General features: G+C 45.1%; 1 protein-coding gene across 1 annotated transcript in view; it reads left to right on the forward strand.

The window, feature by feature from the left end:
• RSL1D1 (ribosomal L1 domain containing 1) overlaps positions 1 to 23,036 on the forward strand; it is a gene marked incomplete at its 3' end in the record, with an annotated part of 90,664 nt that overhangs the window by 45,831 nt on the left and 21,797 nt on the right. The window contains exon 7 of the mRNA XM_018574280.1: positions 9,725 to 9,873. Within this exon, the coding sequence (XP_018429782.1) occupies positions 9,725 to 9,873 (149 nt within the window). The remainder of the gene's footprint in view (positions 1 to 9,724; positions 9,874 to 23,036) is intronic.

Below are 23,036 nucleotides of genomic sequence, written 5' to 3' on the forward strand. Positions count from 1 at the left end.
GGGTTATTAAGGGGGAGAATATTTTATGTGTGGGGGGGTGTAATATTTTGTGTAGGGGGGTTTAATAAGGGAATATATTTTGTGTGGGGGGTTAATAGGGGACCGTATTCTATGTGTAGGGGTTAAGGGGCGAGCGTATTTTTTTTGTGTGGAGGGTTGGGGGAGTGTTTTGTGTTTTTAAGCTGCCCATACACCTTACAACCATCGCACTACTTTCGTTATGCGATGGTTGTAAGGTCATTAAAGTTTCATACGATCTGCCCATCTTGGGACAGGCAGATTGTACTTGCGATCATCGCAAGCCCTCCCCGCTGAGGGGAGGGCTTCCGATGATTGCAGTGCTGAGCGGGCAGTGTGCGGCATTCGTCTTCCGACCACGCCACCAACCCACCAAAAATCGTACGATTTTTTTTCGCCAGGTTTTCCAGCGTGCTTGGAAGATGAAAGTCGTACGGCCTTACAGTAGAAGCGGTCGCACGCTGCCCATACACCTGCCGATTATCGTACAATCGTGGGATCACCCGCGATTATCGTAAGATAATCAGCAGGTGTATGGACACCTTTAGTGTATATTAGGCCCCATTCACACCTACAGTATATTTCCGGTGTGATTAGAGATTCCTGCAGCAGGAATCCCTAATCTGCAGTTTACAAGCGGCAACTATTCATAAGATTATACACATTATTAAGGGTGTGTTTAGGGGCAGAGTTGAGGCCGGGGCAGGGTAAGGGTTAGGTGGGGCATCTGGTGGCTAGTGACTCTTAAGGCCTGGCTTGTAGCTAATAGCTCAGGACTTGAAATTTTGAGCCCTGCCTTAATCCATCTCTTTTGTGAGCAAATACAGGCTTTGAAAATCTCTCCCACTGACTCCTGTAGATAGGAGAAATCAAGATGTCCTGCCTCACATTTGTATACTACTGTACCATTACTGAAGTCCTTCCTTAAAAAAACTTGATGGTGTACTTCACTCTGTTTTGGGTGAGGAAAAATCCTAGGATCTCTAAATCTATGCTGCATTTGCCCCTGTCTATGGGAGGACTAGCACTGTCATGCTTTAGGATATATTACTGAGCAGCAGTCCTTGTCGCAGTATGTTGATGATTCCCCTAGTCCTTGAATAATTTGGCGGAAACTTTGAAGGTGGCATTCCTGACTTCCTAGCTCAAACTTGGCACTTTTTTTGTTTTTAGGGGATCCTGCTCGACTCCCTAACTTCCCCACTCACTCTCCTCTGGGGCAATCCCACTCTCCCTTACCCTCCACTTTGGCCCTAATATGGTATTAAGACTCTAAAGCATGTTATGCTAGAAGGGGTACTACTGGATTTTGATATGGGTAAAGTTCCTCTTTAAGACTATCTTCAAAATAACAAATGCTCAGTAATGGCAGTCTACAAACAGATACTTAAAGATAATTGCTGGCTTTTTATTCTGTGCATACCTTTTTTTTTTTTCTTTCCTTCTCCATTCTTCACACAGTATCCATTTTTACTAAGGGCAGATGAATCCATCTTCCTTTACTTCCTGGAACGTGGGCACATGTGACTAGGACATGTGACCATGCTCATAATCTCAGGTGAGGAAAATGCTTTATCCTGAGATTCTGTGATTACAGATTGGATTTCCCAGCAATGCTCTACTGATGTAACCTTCCAAGGACGTAACACTTAGGCACAGATTTTATATCACTTTTGTCAAAGAACCAGGAAGTAGAAAACAAATTGTAAGTAAAATTAAAATGTTTCACATAGCATGCAGTTCTGCATGCTGATGGTATTTTTTGGAACCAAAGGCTGGTAAAGGTCCACTTAAAGACATTGCCTAACTGCATGGTCTTTAGGTTTCCCCAGTTGATAATGCAATTTGGACCCAATTTGCCACACGGTGACAGTAATATTGTCTGCCATTGGTGTGGTGGAATGGAGACAGGCTGCAGCACCAGCAACTTTCAATCTGAAGAGCAGGAGCTCCAAGTTAACAAAGTTTAAAGGGTTTCTAAACCCTCACGTTTTTTGCATCTATCTACAGCTAGCAAGCAGTAGATGGATGCAAAAAGTAAAAAAAAAAAACGCTTTAAAAAAAGGTTAGTACTTACCTGTGTCTTCCTGCGCGCTCCTGTCCGAAAAGCTGAAAATTCTCGGGCGGCCGCACAGCATCTTGGGGCGGGCGCATGCACAGTTCGGATTTTCGGCCGGCAGACTAGGAGAGACACAACTTAAGTATATGGATGTGTACACCCGCATGCAGACATCGTGGGACGGGAAGTACCAGCAAGGACAGGAGTTAGCGCTGGATCGGAGACCTGCAGCAGCGCTGGAGAGAAGGCTGAAAACTACAGGAAAGATCGGATTAATAGACTTTATTTAAGGCAAGTGCTTTAACATTGGGGGAGGGAAAAAATTGTTTGCCTTTTTAATGTCACTTTAAACTCCTTAACTCACTTTTTTGTAATTTTCAGTGTAGGAGTACTGGAGGTGTATTTACTCTAATCTTACTTGCACTCTTTTGTTGCAGGGGGTGTTCGCAAGGAGAGATGAACGCCTAGTGGTGGGGTCTTCTGTGTTTGCATCAGCACTCCTAGGTTTATCTACAAAAATGTAAATGCGAATCCTGCAACAATTTCCTTATAGGCCCCGCTGCTAAAAACTCTACATAAGCACTGTATAGGTTTAATTTTGTTTTAATGAATGCTCATTAAACTCCTGCAGGTTTTATGACTTCTGATTGCACTGGTGTTAAGCCTCAGGGTTTGTTCACACCATATGCATTTGTGATGCAGTCTGTTCAGTTTGGCTGCTGCAGCCAAAATACATCACAATGCTTTCCTATGGGCTTTCCCGTGCTGTATTCACACCATTGCAGTCTGTTCAGATGCAGTCAGAAGAAGTACTGCGTGTCCTATTTAGCTGCATCTGATCGCACTGGAACGCATCCAAAAAAAAATGTGATTGTCATCCAGTGATTTCCTCTTTGTAGTTACAGAGATTGGAGCCATGGCCGATGTGGATGCTGACATCTTCATAAAATATGTGGAGGGAGTGTCCACTCTATGATAAGAATCCCAACTACAAAAACAATCGGGAGAAGATGGGAAAGTGGAGGGAGTTAACTGCCAAATGATACCCTATTTTTTTTTTTCTGGTCTGAACAGGGTGCAAAAAGATAAATGTGGCGAGTTTTCTCTTAGCAACTTTGATGTTTTTATATACAGCCCAGCTAGATGTATACCACCCATGTACCAAAGAATATGCAGAATTAAAAAAACGCATTGCAAACTATCACAATGCAACTGCAGACAGATGCAGTTGTGATGCAGTTTCTGGTGTGGACTAACCCTCAAGGTTTACAGGTTTTTGGTTGGTGTCAACTCTGCTTTACCACCTGATCTGGATTTAAGACCTTAGGAGCAGGAAGGCTATGATTGCTCCCACTGGAGTGTGGGCTAGGTAGGCTCCGCCAGCTCTGGTTTTTGCGACTCACATTTTGCTTCTATTTTAAGACCTTAAGTCATATCCAGGTCCAAGGGCTGGAGCTGTATCTCTTGATTTTTACCAGTGCCTGCTATAAGCTGTGGTTTGTGAGTTTTGACCTTGGCCTGCTTTCTCCTGGAGCCTCCAGAATTCCTCCACTGGATATCCATATTACAAACTAGTAACCAGTGACTAGGTTATACCTATGATAAGTGATTATTCAAATTGTCTGCTGACTGCATAGGCTTCACCTGCGTACGCTTAATTTTTTGGATCTCTGTTAGATGAATACACCACTTAACTGTATTTTCTGCAGTGTGCATTTTCTCTATCAAATTACATTGATGTCAGTTTTCTTAAACATTTATTACTTTCTGTGAGTCTGTATATGGGATATTTCTAATTGCTTGGTGACTCAGGCCTCAATTACACAAGTTGCTTAATGGGTGTCATTGTTTTTTTTTCTTCTATGTATACACCTTAGCACTGACTTTTTGAACCCTATGCATTAATTTAGATACGCAACATAGGGTTGTATTCTTTATGTATGTACTGTTGTGGAGCGTGTACATGGTATAGATGGCTCAGAGATCAGACCTGTTACGCCGTAAGTTAGGGCTTGAGAGCTGCCCCATTTCAAAACCTTTTTGTGTGTATGTCGCATACCATTGGCCTTTTAAGGGGCACAGGCCTTTTTCCAGACAGTGCTGTATGATTTGCTGGTTTTGTCTTGTACGACTACACAAAGTATGGTCTTATTTCTTATACCTGTATGTTTTTTTAATAAGTACATGTAATAGATGGCTCAGGATTGCTGACTGCTGCAAGGCTTAGGCAGCAAAGTATGACGTTCCTGACCTAATTTTTCTAACATTTGGATGCTACCAGATGCATTTCCCATGCCTGAGACTGGTTTTATAGGACTCATTTGCCGTTCACCTATACATTTTCAATTAAATCACCTTAGTAAAGCATATTACACATGGAGTAATTTACAAGTTGTGACCATCATATGTTAAATTTATTTGTTCCTAGAACAGCGGTCTCATGCATATTAAAGTTAATGCATTATGTGAAGTCTGCATAAAGTTACAAGTACAAGCCTTTTTGTTTTGTCACTGTGTAGTGCTTTGACCCTATATTACAATATAGGGATGTCCCTATACCCCTTTTAAGACAAAGTACAAGTACTTCCCCTCATGTACTTGCCGATACCAATTACCGATACTTTTTCTTAAAGGGACAGGTGACATTTTAAAAAAAAACAATAGACTAATGATTTTAGGCCAATTTGTTTATGATTATGAACCTTAATCTAAGACTGTTTTAGAACAAGAAAACTTTTAACCTATTCATGTTTTCAACTGCGATCGTGTGGGACTGCCCAGGCGGTATTGCAGCGGGAAACCGCGCAATCTGCCTGGCGCGAATGGGGTACCATTAGAAAATAATGGCACTGCCAGCGCAATCGGCGGTTGTGTGCGATTCCATGACCGCCCAGCCATCTGCTCGGTTTTGTGCACGATGACCGGGCGGTCATGGATTGCACACCACCGCCAATCGTGCTGGCAATGCCATTATTTTCTAATGACCCCAGTAGTGCCAGGCAGATTGTGCGGTTGAAAACACTGTGCGTTTATTCTAATGCAGATGGGGGCAGCGGGGCTGGTTTCATTTTTTTTCCAATTTCTTTATTTACTTTGTAAACATTTTTAGTTTATTTTATTAGGTTTACTTGTCTTTAATTTTTTTATTTAGTTACAATTTTAATCAGTTATTTTTTTTTCACTTAAATTTATTGCCATCACACATGGGCTAACAAACCCCTGTGTGATAGCATTTGGAGGTGACAGGTACACTTTATTGGCCCTGTCACCTCCAACACAGGAGTTCTAGCACAGCACTGTGCTAGAACTCCTGTGACAAGAACGAGTCGGGGACAGGAGGGAGGTGACAGAGCCTGTCGCAGATCCATGAGTCCAGCTCCGTCACTGCTCCACGCCCCCTGCCCTGTCACTGCTCTACGCCCCCCGCCGTCACCGCTCCACCTGGAGCTTCCCCCACAGCAGTGACGCGACACTCCTCCAGCCTGCCCAGAGGACCCCAGCCACCACGGAAGGTAAGAAAAAAAAAAACATAGCGCAAGCTTCGGCGCTAGGCATCGGGGCATTTTGACAAGTACTTGTCAAAATGCCCTGTATTGGGACATCCCTATTACAATATATACCACTTGTTAAATTAGTGGGATTTAGGCTTGTTCACACTAGAAATCCCGCATTGTGAGTTCAGCATGAGCATTGTAATGCTTTTCTAATGTGTTTTGTAATGCATTTGTTTAGCACTGCACTGGTACTGAACGCAGTGGTGTGGATTAGGGTATTAAACTATTTTAACTGTGCGTGCCTTTGTAATGCCTTTTTTTAGAAACATGAATTCAACTGGTGTGAACAAGCCCTAATGGTTGTTGCAAAGACACAGGAAATGTGCATGATCCATGCGTAATTTGTGGGTTTATGTACTAATACACGTCTTTTAGACATATTAGAACATTGTGACATTTTTATGCAAAGGTTGTGTGCTTTTTATTTTTTAAACCGCAATAGGCGCAGTATTCTGAAGTGACCTGCATAACTTAACTCGCATCAGTTTCACTGTACATAGAGATGGAGGGGAGTTGGACTTAAACATTGGGCAGAACTCCCGATTTGTTTTTACAAGTTAGTCATGTTTATTTATCCAGCCCTTTCCTGCCTGATGGAACTTTTCAATGTAGGTCTTGGGGAGCTTGGGTATGCCGAGTAGTTATAAGTTGTCAATTTGACATTCAGTTGTTGGAATAGATATGTATACATAGAGTGCACAGTAGAGCTGCAGCTAACGATTATTTTCAAAATCGATTAGTTAGCCGATTATTAAGTTCGATTTAATCGGATAAACAATAAAATAAAGTTTAAAAAAATGGCTCCAGTGATGGGACTACTAGTTTGTATTGAGGTTGTAGTCCATCACAGGAGCAAGCTTGGAGCGGTGGAAGTAAAAAAGAAAAAAGATAGTGTGGTGTGCAATATAGTTAAATGGAAAGTGTAAAATTATACAGCAAGGAATGCAGGTGGTATTTAGCATTGTACCACTTTATAATGTATTATTGCTGGGATTTGTTGTACTCTATAGCTTGTGTTATTCTATAGCTTGTGTTATTCTGCATTGCACTGTATAATGTATTATTGCTGGGACTTGTAGTCCTCTATACAGCGCAATGCAGAATATCACCAGCTATAGAGTACAACAAATCCCAGCAATACATTATACATACAGTGTATAATGTTTTGCTGGGATTTGTATTCCTATGTATAATATACAGCACAATGTACCATCGGCTATAGAGAAATACAAATCCCAGCAATACATTATAGAGCACCATGTGTGGGAAAGTGCAGTCTTCCAGCAACTTGCTTCTGAGATCGGACCTGTCTATCGGCGATTGTCATCCCCCCCCCACACCTGCTCCTCCTTACTACATCTCCCCGCGTCCCTGTGCCGATCGTGGATGGGCAGGAAATGTGAGGCGTGTGGAGCGTGGATGTGAGGAGGGGAGGAAGCAGCAGCACAGCTCGTGGAGCTGTGAACAGGGCCCACTGATCGGAAGCCGATTTAATCGATTATTGAAAAAGTTGACAACTTTTTTCAATAATCGATTGTCGATTAGTTGTTGCAGCCCTAGTGCACAGCATGAGCCCCATATGACATTGGGAGCAGAGATTTTATATGTACATGCAAGAGTGCTTTCTGATCGTCCTTGCGTGTTGCAATTAGTCAGTTATCACTGTTTCTGCTTTAGAGACCGAGATTTTGCATGCACATACCATTGCTCATCGATGGGGACTGGGATCTGACTTGTACCTTCCACCCACCCCTCTTTCGTCTTCTACCTAAGGTGGTTTAATAGTTCATCAAAGATAAAGCTTTCATTGCACTCTTCTACTGACAGCTGGGTTGGTGCATCTTTGCAGACTGATCATATCCCCTCCACTGTAACCTCTGGGGGAGAGCAATCTTTCTTCACAGCCCAGTACTGCATCCTTGTGTACACCTTCTCGAACTGAATTACCTTGAGACCAGACCCAGCATTTTTGACTAAAGTAGCTTTCAACCTCGACTGAACCCACCACCCCTTTCTTTTTGTCATAATCCATTTAGTGATAAACAAACTTTAAACCATCTGGATGTTGGGAGGTGTCTTGTGTTACCTGGAGATCACTTGGCCTTGGAGGAAGTCCAATCTTTTGTCCTGTTTCCAGGCCCTAGGAAAGGCTGTATAGCACCCTAAAAAACTCTAGCCCAGTGGATTAGACAAGCTACAGCTTTGTCAATCTCTTCACTTGAATCCTCCAGAGGGCGTTATCGCACATTCCACTAGAGTTGTAGTCGCCTCTTTGGCTTAGAAAGCTGGTGCAGCTTTGTGGATGTTTCCAGTAATTTGTGAAACAGTCTACCTGCTCTCCTTCCAGGCTTTCTGTAGGAAGCCACTTTTGGCAGTTGTCCCCTCTAAAAAGTAATGCGAGCCTAACCCTCTTCTGTGCTGTCCTGCAAGATGAATTGGGGAAAACAAAATTGGTTACCTGATGTCTTTTCCATGAATCTTTCAGGACAGCAGGCATATGTATGTGCCCCTTTTATTTTAATTGTGGATGTGTTTCCTGTTTGTAGGTGGGCGCATCCTTTCTCCTGTGCTGTCCTGGAAAATTGATGGGAAAGATGTTACCAAATACCCAACTGTTTTTTCTTTGTGTTGGATTCAATGAGAACCACCTATCTTTTGAAGCATTAAAGTTTGGGTCCCTGTTTGGGGGGGGGATTTCCCTCACTTTGTTTTATTGACACTGATGTTTTTTCCCTGAATGACACTTGTATTATAGGCGTCTTAAGGTGATTTTATATAATCTTCAGAAAAGTGTCAATTTCAATGAATCCTGAGTGACTGACTTTATTTGCAGCTTAGTCATCAGATGTACTTAATGTGTACAAAACCAACAGAAATGTACAAAAATAACAGTAAATGTGAGTACAATTAACAGAAAAATATAGTATGTGTCTTCCAGCATTTGAGTCTAGTAGATGCTTAAACGTGTCTTGTATGTAAAGTCCTCAACAGGTGTTTGTCTTCTACTTTAAAATAACCTATATGTTTACCTTAAGTCATTCAAATTAGCATAATGAAGTTGCCCCCTGGCGCTGGTCTGCAGGGGGCGCAGGCATGGCCTGATTTTCTACAAGCCGCTCTTGCGGCTGCTTGCAAGTGATCTTGTATGCAGCCTGCTCGTTCGCCTCCCCCAACCCTGCTCTGCCAGTCCGGCCACACTGAGCTGCAGGAAAGCAGTGCCTGCACTGGGGTCAGTCAAGTTAGGCAACCCGCCTCAGCACACGCTGGGGCCTCGTAGCGGCCTAGTTTTTGTGATTACAGAGCTAAAGGTTCAGCAGCGGCGGGAGGAATGTAGAAGAGGTCAGCTTTGTTTGTAAAATCACTGGCCTGATGAGTCAATTGTGGGGGGGTCAGTGTACACAGAGGTGGGCACAGGGGCAGGGTAAGAGCTGGAGGGGGTTCAGTGGACACAGTAGGCGGTGGGGGGAGAAGAGATGTGGGCACAGTGACAAGTAGAGCCGCTCAAGGTTAGCATTGATGGCAGCGGCGGGAGGATCGCAGGGGGAGAGGTCAGGTGAGCTCTGTACTCTATAGCTGGGATGGGTGGTCAGGTGAGGTCTGTACACCATAGCTGGCCTGGGAGATCAGGGGAGCTCTATCCCATAGCCGAGACTGAAGGTCAGGTCAGTGGCAGATCCAGAGGGGGACAGGTGGCAAAAGGGCAATTTTTGCAAGGCGGGGTGTGGGGAAATTATCATGAATACCTAGGAGCAGCCCACCAATGAGGAGCAGGTGTGGGCCATGTACTACCAGTGTGCCCAGGAACTGGACCAGGGTACGGGACCCAGCACCAGTCCTCTATAGATTATGGTGATCTGCATTGCTGTTTTAATGTATTGCTGGGTTTATAGAGGATGGTGTTCTGCATTGGTGTATAATGAAAGACTTGCCCCCAGGCGCATCGTGTCCTTGCTACGCCTCTGTATGGAGGTAGTACTTGCATTCCAAAGAAGGTAGAGATCTCTCACTCGCTTTGCACTGTACAGAAATCACTCATCAACAAAATTGGAGTTGCACTTTGACTAAATGTACTTTTTTTTTTTTCGTCTCCCAGGTCATTCCCCTTAAAAAAATGAAAAAAGAATACAAACCATATGAAGCCAAGCGACGTTTACTTGGCAGCTTTGACTTGTTCCTTGCTGATGCGAGAATCCGTAGACTTCTGCCATCCCATATTGGTAAACATTTCTACAAGGAAAAGAGGTGAGTGTGGGTCTTGCATGTAATTATCTGCATTTTGTTGGAAAGATTGGGGGGAGTTTATCAAAGCAATTGCAACAGTTTTAGCCTCTTAGATTTTTTTTTTTTTTTTAATGTGCAAATCGGTCTTTAACCAGTTGACATCCGCGGTGTTAAACCCCCTTCCCATCCAGGCCATTTTTCAGTATTCAGCGCTGCGGTACTTTGACTGACATTTATTCCGTCATGCAGCGCTGTACTGAAATGAATTTTATACCCTTTTTTGGGGACAGATAGAGCTTTCTTTTGGTGGTATTTATTCACCACTGGGGGTTTTATTTTTTTACTATATTAAGGAAAAATTACCGAAATTTAAAAAAAAAAACAGTTTCCCCTATATTAAATGATAAAACATTTATTATTACCCAATTTTTTGGTAAAATATAAAAGATGGGGTCACGTCGGGTAAAAAGACACTAAACATGTCAAGCCTTAAAATTGCGTGCGCGCGCGAAACCTCAAAAAACGATAATACCCAAAATTGGCCATAGGCGACGCTTTAAAAGCTGTTACCGCTCATCAGTTTAGTGTTATCAGTGATTGATGGCCCTAAAATGATTGCTCTCACTGCGACGTTCGCGGCGATATGTAACGTGTAGCGCAATTGTAATTTTTGCGCGCTGGGGCACCGGACGCGTATTTACGTTTATAGGCGCGTAAACGTGGGGGTGGGGGAGTTAAACATTTTGGGGGGGGTTTTTCCCCTTTATATGTGACTTTTATTTTATTTTATTTTTTTACTTTTATTTTTTTTTATTTATATTTATTTTTTTGCACTTGTTATTGCTATTATATAGGGGGATAACAACCGCCTATATAATAGCAAAAGCACACTGACAGGTCCTCTTTATGGAGATATTAGGGGTCTCTAAGACCCCTAATATCACCTATGGACCCCAAAAGAAGCTGATGAAGCAGAGATCTGCTTTATGCCGCGAACGTGCACATATAGACGATCGGCGGGCTATGGACCCGCTGATCGCCTATATGTGAAACACCCGGTACCGGGTGTTCGCATTGGACGGGTCTTTTCTGCCCTTGCGTGCCCGCTAGGGGGCGCGCGCGAGCAGAAAAAAATTGCCGTCTGGAGACGGCAACCCGCAGATGCAGCAGTGCCGTCCGTCCGTTTTTTTACTACGGGCGGACGGCTAGAGGTTAAACATGTGCCCTTATTTTGACTAGAGCTTGCACTACTTTTTCAGTTGCAAGCTGGTGAAGCAGATCTATGATTCAGCAGCTTCTTTTGGGTCCCTAGGTAACTTTAAGGATCTGAAAGACCCCTGATGTCTCCATAAAGAGTAAAAAAAAATTGCATCGGAGTAAGAGCAATAACTAGGCCCATTAATCACGGTTACCACTAAACTGATGAGCAGTAAAAGCGCTTAAAGCGTCACCTATGGGAAATGTTGGCTATTGTAGTTTTTTGCGGTTTCATGGACGCATGCAATTTTAAGGTTAGACCTGTTTGGTATCTATTTACCCATCGTGACTCCATCTTATATATTTTACCAAAAGTCAGTATTCTGTTTCTGTGCACTAAATTTAATTTTAGTGTGTTTTATCCTAAAAATACTTGTTTGATGAACATTCATTTGTGCAACATAAAAAATTGCAACTAGCATCTTTTTATTCTACAGGGCCTCTACTTTCAGAAAATACATTTTTTGTTGGGGGTCTGAAGCTGTTTTCTAGCCAAATTTTTTTTTTTGTGTGCGCAAATGTAAGAAATTGCTCCAGGCAGCAAGTGGTAAAAGGCTGCTGGCAGAGATGGGGATGGCCTGTAGCACATAGAGCAGCCTCGGGAGGATATTCATCTTTAACGTTGCAGCCCTGTCAAGCCAAGATAAGCAAGTCTTATCCCAAAAACGAAGGTCTCCTAACCGGGCGCTCAAAATGGGAAGATAATAAGCAAAGTAAAGAAGCTTTAGTTTTGCTGGAATCTGGATCCCAAGATAAGAGATACCAGTTTGCCAAATAAAAGGAAAATTGTCCTGACACTGTCACTAGTTTTGGAGGGAGGGGGACCTTTTAATGCTGAGAATTGATTTTCATATCGGAGAGCGAGTGAAAACGTTACAACTAAAGCAAGTTTGGCAGGGACACCAGCGGATTTGAAAGGAAGAGAAGAATATCAGCGAAAGCTGCCAAATTGTATTCCTTACCAACACGCACACCGCTAATATTCGATTGAGCTCTCAAACAATAAAAAAATTGGTTCCAGGGTCAAAATGAAAATCAGAGGGGACACCTGTGTCTTGTGCCATTGGAAATCTGGAAGGCATCTGCCAGGTGGCCATTACCCTTAGGCCCCATTCACACTGAGCGACATGAAAATCGTGTAATTTTGAGCGATATTGAGCGACTTGTCACAACTTTTTCCTGTTGGGCTGTATGCAATCAGGAGCAATATTGCTCGAAATCGCTCGAAAAAAGGGTCATGTAGGAGCTACAAGCGATATTGAGCGACGAGATGTGAACAGCTCCATTTGAAATGGATTGGAGAAGCTACATAGAGCGATATCGCGTGGAAATATAAGCGATATCGCTGCAGAAATCGCTCGCTAAATCGCTCGGTGTGAATGGGGCCTTAACGCTCACCATGGATTCTGAATACAGGAAAAGCATCTTTAAACACATGGCTTGCCCAAGACCTAATGCCACCAAAACGGCCTCCATGTAATCCCGGGCCACTCTGTCGAAAGCCTTTCATCCAAGGAATGTTGTAGTGCCTCTTTAACCGCTTGCCGTCCACCCGTTGTGAAAAAACAGACAGGCGGCAAACTCACATGGGCGGGTTGCCGTAAATAGACTACTTATTTTCTGCTGGCGCAGGCCGAAAGAAAGTGTCCGTTGTACAGTTTGCCACCTGTCCGTTTTTTTCGCGGACGGCAAGCGGTTATAGAGGCATTGACATACAAACGATTGGCGGCTCTATAGCCTGCCGATCGCTTGTATGTGCTGGCTGCGCGCCCACCCCCTCCCCTCCTCGAGTGCCGTCGCGCCCCCTCCACCTTCAATCCCTGGATCCGCTACCCCATCTGCGACCCTAGACTGGCTCTTGGGGGTGTCCAGAGGAAGATGGGTGGGTGATCAGCATCTTCCTCGCTCATCTCCCTCTGTACTGTGAATGCAGAAGTGATGTGTAATACTGTGAATGCAGAAGTGATGTGTAATACATCACTTCCGCATTCACCGGTCAGTCCTCTGGCTGCTATAGCCAGAGAGAAGAAGCTGATGAAGCAGATCTCGGCTTCCATCTGCTTCTTTGGGGGTCCCCAGATGGCAGGGGTCTTGGAGACCCCTAATGTCTCCATAAAGAGGACCGGTCAGTGTACCTGTGCTATCACATAGGGGAATTGTTATTCCCACTATGTGATAGCAATAACATTAAGGGTAAAAAAAAGTTTAAAAAAAACCCAACATTAAGTCACCCACGTTTATGCACATATAAACGTAAATACGCGTCAAATGCGCTGCGAAAACAACAATTGCGCTACACATGTTACATATTGCTGCGAACGTCTGAGAGGGCAATAATTTTAGGGCCATCAATCACTGCGGGCTCACAATTTTAAAGCTTGACATGTTTGGTCTCTTTTTTTTTTTACCCGGCTTGACCTCACCTTTTTTATATTTTACCCAAAAATTGGGTAATGTTTTATAATTTAGGGGAAACCAATTTCCCCCCCCCCCCTTAATATAGTAAAAAATAAAAACCCCAGTGGTGGTTAAATACCACCAAAGGAAAGCTATCTGTCCACCAAAAATGGTTTAAAATAATTTCAGTACAACGTTGCATGACGGAATAAATGTCAAAGCACTGCACTGCTGAATACTGAAAAATGGGTTTAACACCGAGGCCTTCAAGTGGTTAAAAACGCAGGAGTTGTATGCATTTTTTTTTGCCACTGGGTGGCAGAATAGAGGCAGAGGCTGCAGCACAAGTAACTATCAATCTGTAGAGCAGCAGCTCAGTTGGGCAACCTATTGATTCCTACACCCACAAATATGACATAAGTGAGGTAAGAGTACTATTTTTACTCTCGCTTGTACTCTACTTTTGTTGCAGGGAGTATTTACAGGAGAGAACACCCCGGGGGGTGGCTTTGTGTAGTTGTCAGGGCTCTTTGTGTTTGTTTTAAGCAATAGCCCTGACCGTATAAGCACAGTAACTCAATAAGTAATAGAAATGAGAAAATTGTTGCAGGAACCACATTTTATATCAGGCTCTTGTGTGAAACCTATACATAAGCGCTGGATAGACAAACTTTTGTTTTATGAATTATCAGTAACGCATGCAGGTGTTGGACTTCTGAATGCACTGGTGTAAAGCATCGAAGCTAATAGGTTTTCTGTTGGTGTCAGCAACTCATTTACTACCTGGTCTTGGCTCATTAAGAACTATGATTGCTTCCACCTGAACATCAGCCCATTATGTGACTCATCTTTACCTTTATCCCAGCTAAAGGTGCCCATACACCTTACGATTATCGGATGATTTTCGTATGCGATCGACTTTTCGTCCGATAATCGTATGTGTGCATTGCAGTGTCCGACTGACATTACTGTACAATCGTACGACTTTTGACGGTCAAGCATGTTTGAAAACTTTGATAGATCGCACGATTTTTGTAAGGTTGCTGGTGTTTCCGTCCGTCAAGTTGTACGATCTACACTGCGCTTGCGCTAACGAAAATACGGCAAATCAATTACCGCATTTCGTCCAGGTGCTTATCGTTAATTACGACTAAATTAATCTTGTGATCGGGGCCGGATTGGGGCTGCCGTACGAAAATCGTACGACTATTCAATCGTAAGGTGTATGGGCACCTTTTAGACTTTGGGTCATGTCCAGGTCTTGGGGCTGAAGCTGTTTTCAGTGCCTACCATAAACCAAGGTTAGTGTGTTTGTCTTTGGTCTACTATCCACTAGAGCTGGAAGAATTCCTCCATTGTATAGTTTATATTAGGGATGCACAGACACTTGGCACTCAGTATTGACGAGTACTGAAAGCAGATACGTGCATCCGCTGGCATGGAACTGGCTTCCCGGGCAATCCAATTGCCCGAGACGCTGGCGCCATGCTGTCTGGCGGGCTTGCTTGTGCATGGCCGAGAAACCCAGCTTCCCAGCCAATCGGCACCAAGCCGACTTCCCGGCAAGCTGTTCTGCGAGTAATGACCCGCCTCCCAGCTTCCTGATTTGCCAGGAAGCCGATTTGATGCTGATTGGCCAGGTAGATGTCGTCCAGTCATGAAGCCGGGAGGCGGGTTATTAGTCGCCTCCCTGCTTCCTGAATGCATGGGAAGCTGGCTCCATGTTCCCCTTACGGCACTGCCGGCCAGTGGAAATCTTCCTCTGATCATAAGTTCCGGTATCTGGGCGAGTACTCACTCTCCCAAATGCTCAAATATGCGAGTACTCATACTCTCGCAAATGCTCAAATATGCGAGTACTTATACTCTCCCAAATGCTCAAATACTCTGTATCGGCACCAATACTGATTTTACTAGTATCAGTGCATCCCTAGTTTATATTACAAATTAGTAACTAGTGACATGATTATGAATCATCATGTTATGTGATGATTCCAATAGTCTGTTGGACAGCATGGGCCTCACCTGCATACACCATTTGTTTGGTCTCTCTTTAGAGAAATACACCACTAGCATTTTGTTCTGAAATGTGCATTCTCTTTTTTTTTTGTATTAATGAATGACATTGAAGTCAGTTTTCCTATACACGTATTACTTTGCCTATATTTATGTTGTATGGTATGCTTTTATAATCGGGCACATGTGGCAGCAGGACCTCTAGCTGCTGAGGTTCAGGTAAGTTTTTTTTTTTTGTGTTTTTTGTTTGTTTTTATACATGCATGCATGCATGCATGCATGCATACATACATACATACATACATACATACATACATACATCACCGTCTGTATTTGGGAAATTTTCTGATTAGTTACTTGGGATTCAATTACCGTATATACTCTAGTATAAGCCGAGATTTTCAGCCCATTTTTTTGGGTGAAAAGTGCCCCCCCTCGGCTTATACTCGAGTCAGCGCCAGCGCGTCTTCTTACTTACCTCGCCGAGCATTGCCTCACAGTTGCTCAATGGATGTTTTTTTTTTTCTTTTATTAATACACCTTAACACGGACTCAGAGGTCAGACCTACTGGGAGCCGTTGTTTGTCCAGTTTATCCTTAGGGTGAGGCTCAGGGCTCATATATACAGTTCAAAACATATTAGTCTGTGTATCTATCATATGTGTAATGGCCTTCTATAGGGCATAGGCCTTGTTCCACACAATGCTGTATGACTTATACGCTTTCTCTTATATGGCTACATCTTAACTAATTGATCAGTTTCCTCATGCATGCTTGTTCACACCATGAAGAGCAGATGCAGAGCAGTTTTAAGAACAGATCAAAAATGCATCCAATATATTCCAATGGTATTTTGGGCTCTAGTTCACACCACAGCGTTCCGTTCCAGAACACATGCAACGCACTGGACTACATCTGAAAGCCCATTTTAGTCTCAAAAAAATAAAACTGACTGGAAAGCGTCAAAAATGCAGAAAGTCATCCAGATCTGGTCCGGATTTGGTGTGAACAAGCCCTCAGGGATTTTATCCAGGTTGTACTTGTCTTTGTAATATTTACTTGATTTTAGATGGCTCAGGAGTGCCCGACTGCTGAAGGCTTAGTTAGCAAAGATTAAATCCCTGAACCAAGTATCCTCACATTTGGACACTACCAGATGCATTCCCTATACCTGAAACAGCTAGGGTTATAGTACAAGGTGCCTTTCACCTAGAAAATTTCAATTTATATCACTTGGAAAAGCATATAACACCTGAATTAACTTGTGGCCAAGAGACATTATTGTATTTGTTCCTATATTGGTGGTTTCACCCATGCCGTTCAGGTTAATAGCGCTGTATGTGAAGCAATCTAGGTTAAACTCCAGGCCTTTTTTGTTGTCTGGTCACGTCTCGTGTTGTGTGCTTCTGTCCTAATATAACTATTAACATCTCGTTATGCAGGGGGTAGGTAGACTGGGGTAAGGTCTTATTAACTGTAAACCCCACATTCAGTGTGCATTTCTGCATGATATATTTACAACTCATACCAAAGTGTTACAGTTCGTGTTCTGCTAGTTTGGTTTTGCTAGCGCTGGATCTGAACACAGTGGTGTGCATTAGGATAACTAGTATCCAGTGATTATGCATGCTTTCGTAATGTGTTATTTTGAACACGTCTGTCAACAGGCCTTAATGGTTAAAGTTGCTACAGATACGCACGAAATTTACATGATCCACAATTGTGCAATGTAGGTCTTTCAGACATACAACATTGTGTAGCATTTGTATGTAAAGGTTGTGTGGGTATGTGAGGGACTCGGGTGCGTCAGTCTTTTAACACTGGGCAAAACTCCTGATATTTTGTGCAAGTTGGGTTTCATTCACGCTCACCCCTTGCTTTTTAGTTATGTAGGTTTAAAGCTGCCGTTTCGACTGTCAGATGTTAGGAAAGTCATGTATACATTGAGGCCCGGTGAAGACCTGAGCGATCCGGGATTGCGCGGTCCTGCACAATGCAGACAGCGATTGCCTTGCGGCCCCATAAATCAATGGGGTGACATCCGTGCGGCAATCGCAGAAAAAAGATGCATGTACTTTTTTTTTTTGCGATACACGGTGCGCAGCTTTTTTTTTTTTTATAGCCGCGGTCCATGGGGGACTGAGACATTGATGGTTTCCTCCAGGATTTTGAGAGACAATGCATCCTGAACGTTGACGCCACAGACTTGGTCACTATCCTGGCAAGTAAGTTAACAGGGCGGGCAGCAGAAGCGTTCTGGATCGTGGCGGATGAAGACTGTACAATCTAAGAGAGTGAAGGAACAGCTGCTTGCCCGCTACGCCTTAACCCCTGAAGCATATCAAGTCAAGTTCAGGAGCCTGCGAAAGGGGGACAAGGACACTTACACGGAGTGGGGGCACCGGCTACATCATGCAGTGAAAAGCTGGATTCAAGGTTGTCAGGCGACCACCATAGAGCAGGTGACGCAGCTCTTTTTTTATTGGAGCAATTTTATAACTATACTTCGCCGGAGGTGCGCGACTGGGTTCGGGACCGGAGACCACTGACCCTGGCGGAAGCTACCAGACTCGCAGATGAGTTCCATGATGCCTCGGAGAAGCACCTCAGCCGCAGCTCCACCCCCCACCCCTAGTCGCTCCTGTGCCTGTACCAGCAAGGCGCACTTCAGTAGCGGAGCCCCGCAGAATTGGGCCAAGATGCTATGGCTGTAACCAAATTGGGCATATTCGTGATCACTGTCCCCAGAGACGGAATAGTCAGCCGCCTGCTCGACTCAGCCCCAATCCAGCCCGGGCTACTGCCTGCAAAGAGACCCATACCACGAAACATTCTCTCCTGCAGTGTGGAGAGAAACCAACCCTGCAGATGAGGACTTCGGGATACTACACGAAGTCAACCCGTTGCAAGCAGCCACTACGGACAACCGGCGGCATCACCAGCGGATAGTTCGCATCAATGGGCGGTTGGCTCAAGGTCTCAGGGATACCGGAGCCATGCTCACGCTGGTCCAGCCACATTTAATTCCTAGCCCGGCAAAAACAGGTAATTTGGTGGCAGTCCGGGTAGCCGGAGGACATGTATACCGCATTCCCACAGCCAGAGTACATCTCGACTGGGGTGCCGGAGCCCAGGATATGGAGATTGGGCTAATGAAAGATTTACCTGCAGATGTTCTCCTTGGCAACAATTTGGGACTCCTCACCTCCACCTTTGCTCCGGTCGCCAGAGAGGAAGTAAACCCCGTTACCACCCGCCAACAGGTTCGAGAAGCTCCTCAACCACTGAGTGGATCCAGGTAAGACCTACTAACCTTGACTGTAACGCCCTTATCCCCTCTTTGAGGTGGGACTCGCCCGCAGACTTTGGGAAGGAGACATTAGAGGATGAAACGTTAGCGTCCTATAGACAGGCGGGGAGAGACCCGGGAGGGGTGGGTGACGTTAGATTTGAGTGGGATCAAGGAAAGTTATATAGAATCACTGGAGGAGCGGGGAGAGGTGTGGCACACATCCCTCGTAGACAGTTGGTAGTGCCCAGGAAATACCGGTGTGATCTGCTGATCGGGCATGACATTCCCTTAGCGGGACATCTTGGGCACAGGCGGACACTGAACCAGAACTTTTTCTGGCCAGGTCTGTCAGGTGAAGTACGGGACTACTGTAGGTCATGTGAGATGTCAGCGGGTAGGGAAGAAAGGGGATTCCGCTAAGGCGAAGTTACGACCCATGCCCATTGTAGGGGAACCCTTTAGCCGTATAGCAGTGGACCTGGTCGTTCCCCTAGCTAAGCCTAGTCCTACGGGCATGAAATATATCCTGACTGTAGTAGATTACGCTACTCGGTATCCCGAGGCGGTGGCTCTGAGGGATACCCAAGCAGAGACTGTTGTCAGTGCCCTGCTGCAGATATTCACCAGGGTAGGGTTTCCACTGGTAATTTTATCAGACCAGGGGGCACAGTTCACGGCCAAACTGACCAACAACTATGGGAGCTTTGCGGGATTAAGCCCCTGCACAGCTCCCCATATCATCCACAGACCAATGGGCTCTGCGAGCGGTTTAATGCCACGCTGAAACAGCTGCTCCGGACATTTGCCATGTCCCATAAGGACTGGGAACGCCACCTTCCCCATCTCCTGTTTGCGTACCGGGAGGTCCCCCAAGAAGCTACAGGGTTTTCCCGCTTTGAGCTATTTATACGGGAGGAGAGTTAGGGGACCCTTAGACTTGCTACGGGAACATTGGGAGGGAGCCATGGTAGAGGAAGGGATCCCTGTGGTGGCCTATGTTATGGAGTTTAGGGACCGGCTGCAGAGGTTGACTACCCTGGTCCAGGACAATCTCAAAGCCGCACAGAAGAGGTGGTATGAGCGGTCAGCCAGGGAACGCACCTTCCAAGTAGGGCAAAAGGTACTTAAACCGGTTAAGCAGAACACGCTCCAGGCAGCATGGCAGGGACCGTACAAGATCATAGAACAGCTTTGCGATACAACCTACATAGCAGCCCGATGCTCAGATGTAAGGGTCCAACGAACCTTTCTTGTGAACGTGTTGAAGCCATACCATGAGAGGGAGGAAGCAGTAGCCGCTATATGCGCCCCAGCTATGGATGACACAGATGGTCTCCCTTTCCCGGGACTGCCAGGTGAGGAGGACGCCCAAGGGGGAGTAGCGGATGTCTGGCTGGGTGAGGGACTTGACCCGCACTCCAAGGAACAAGCCCAGAGGTTGCTCCAGGAGCGCCTGGACATGTTCTCATCCCTGCCCGGCTATACTACTGTAGCAACGCATCGGGTCGATACGCAGGATCAAGCCCCATTGAGACAGACTGCGTATCGGATACCTGATGCAGTCAAGGGAGGGATTCGGAAGGAGATCCGGGATATGTTAGACCTCAGGTCATAGAACCTTCAGATAGCCCCTGGGCCTCCCCAGTGGTTCTGGTACCAAAGAAGGATGGCACTACCAGATTGTGTGGACTATAGGCGACTGAATGACAGGATAGTAACTGACGCCTATCCCATGCCCCGGGTGGACAAGCTCCTAGACAAAATTGCCCGGGGCAACTTCCTCACTACTATAGATTTGTGTAAGGGGTATTGGCAGATCCCCTTAGCTGTGGACACTGTGCCGAAGTCCACATTTGTCACCCCATTTGGCCTGTTCCAATCTAGGGTTATGCCATTTGGGATGAAAAATGCTCCGGCCACATTCCAGCGGATGGTGGATAGGTTACTAGATGGACTGCAGGAATTTACCTGCGCTTATCTAGATGACATAGCCATTTATAGTGACACATGGGGAAGAGCACTTACAGCACATTGGGATTGTACTGGACTGTATTAGAAAGGCAGGACTGACTGTTAAACCCGACAAATGTCACGTAGGAATGTGGGATGTCCAGTACTTAGGTCACCGAGTGGGGTGTGGGAAGCAGCGGCCTGAACCGGCCAAAGTGGAAGCTGTAGCTAACTGGCCCACCCCCCGTACTAAGACTCAAGTTCTAGCTTTCCTGGGTACGGCAGGATACTATAGGCGGTTTGTCTCCAATTACAGCGCCATGGCCAAACCCCTGACTGACCTGACTCGTAAGTCTTCCCCGACAGGTCCTGTGGTCCCCGAGTGTGAAGCAGAGTTCCAGCAGCTTAAACAAGCACTTGTTCAGGCCCCGGTACTAGCCGCTCCTGACCCTACCAAACGTTTTGTTGTACACACAGATGCCTCCATGTTTGGGCTGGGAGCAGTGCTGAGCCAAGCCGGAGATGATGGACACGAACATCCAGTTGCCTATATCAGCCGCAAACTCTAACCCAGGGAAGTAGCTTATGCGGCCGTGGAGAAAGAATGTTTAGCCCTGTTATGGGCCCTACGGAAGCTAGAACCCTACCTGTATGGGTGATCATTTACCATCCTCACGGATCATAACCCCCTTGTTTGGTTAAACCGGGTGTCCGGGGACAATGGACGGCTGCTGCGGTGGAGCCTGGCCCTACAGCCGTTCAATTTCACTATCCAATTCCGGGCTGTGAAACACAATGCTAATGCTGAAGGACTATCCCGCCAAACGGAACTGGAAGGGTGACTAACATCATGGACATCCCCAAGTGGGCCCGTCGAGGGTCTCACCAGGTCTGCCATCCTTTAGCTTGGGGGAGCTATGTGACGACATGGTGATCAGTTTTGAGTTAAATGTATATTGGTGTTGAGTTATGTTTGAGTGCGTTATACTGAGTAACCTGGTTATGGAAAGACTATCAGCACCATCCCTCGTTATCTCCCATTGTTCTCTGAAGGAGCTCAGAACAATGACATTCTGGCCAGGCTCCTGCTATGGCTGTCTGGAGCTCGTTAGCAGGGGAAACCCTGTGGTGTTGAGCAGACCGATTGTCCGAGGGTGGATGTGATGGGATTATAATCTGATCTCATCACTTGCTGTATAAAAGCTTGTGCAGTTTCTCAATAAACCAGAGTTTGTTTCACCTACACTCGAGCCTCGACTAGTGACTGGGGAAACTGGGAGCTAAGGATCTTCAGATTGCAATATCTCCTCAGCAAGGAAGAAGACAGCGGCGGACATACTCATCCTGAGTACGGGGGTCCGTCACAAATGCGCCATGCTTGTATTGTGCAGGAGTGGTTTTGAGAACATGAGGGAGAATTTACCTTGCTTAGGTGGCCCGCACAATCACCAGATCTCAATCCAATTGAGCATTCGTGGGACGAAGTTGAAAGAAAGGCAGCTGGTTCCACAACCATCAAATCTCACAGAACTAGACAGTGCTATTCATCAGGCATGGTGTCAGATTCCTCGCATCACCTTTTCAACATCTCGTGGAGTCAATGCCAAGAAGAATCGCCGCAGTATTGAAGGCAAAAGGTGGGCCAACGAAGTACTGATGGTGGTCATAATAATCTGGCCACTCAGTGTATAATCTGCATTGAGTAACTCCAAGCCAATATAATATAACTAGGGCTGCAACTAATTTTCATCAATTAGGACGATTTTATTTTTTCGATTTAATTGGATAAAAGAAACACAGGTGGCAACCTATCATGGTACCACGCTTCGAACACAAATTCACTTGAACTCCTGAGAGCGACCCATTCTTTCACAAAGGTTTGTAGAAGCAGTCTGCTTGCCTAGGTGCTTGATTTTATACACCGGTCGCCATGGAGGTGATTGGAACACCTGAATCTGAATAAATGAATGAACACACACACACACACACACACACACACACACACACATACACACATACACACATACACACATACACACATACACACATACACACATACATACACATATACACACACACACACATATACACACATACATATATACATACACATACACACATATACATACACATACATATACACACATATACATACACACACACACATATACATACACACACATATACACACATATACATACACACACACACATATACATACACACACATATACACACATATACATATACACACATATACATACACACACACA

Source organism: Nanorana parkeri, unplaced genomic scaffold (assembly GCF_000935625.1).
Source record: "Nanorana parkeri isolate BGI_ZX_2015 unplaced genomic scaffold, ASM93562v1 scaffold2857, whole genome shotgun sequence".
Taxonomy (NCBI): Eukaryota; Metazoa; Chordata; class Amphibia; order Anura; family Dicroglossidae; genus Nanorana; species Nanorana parkeri.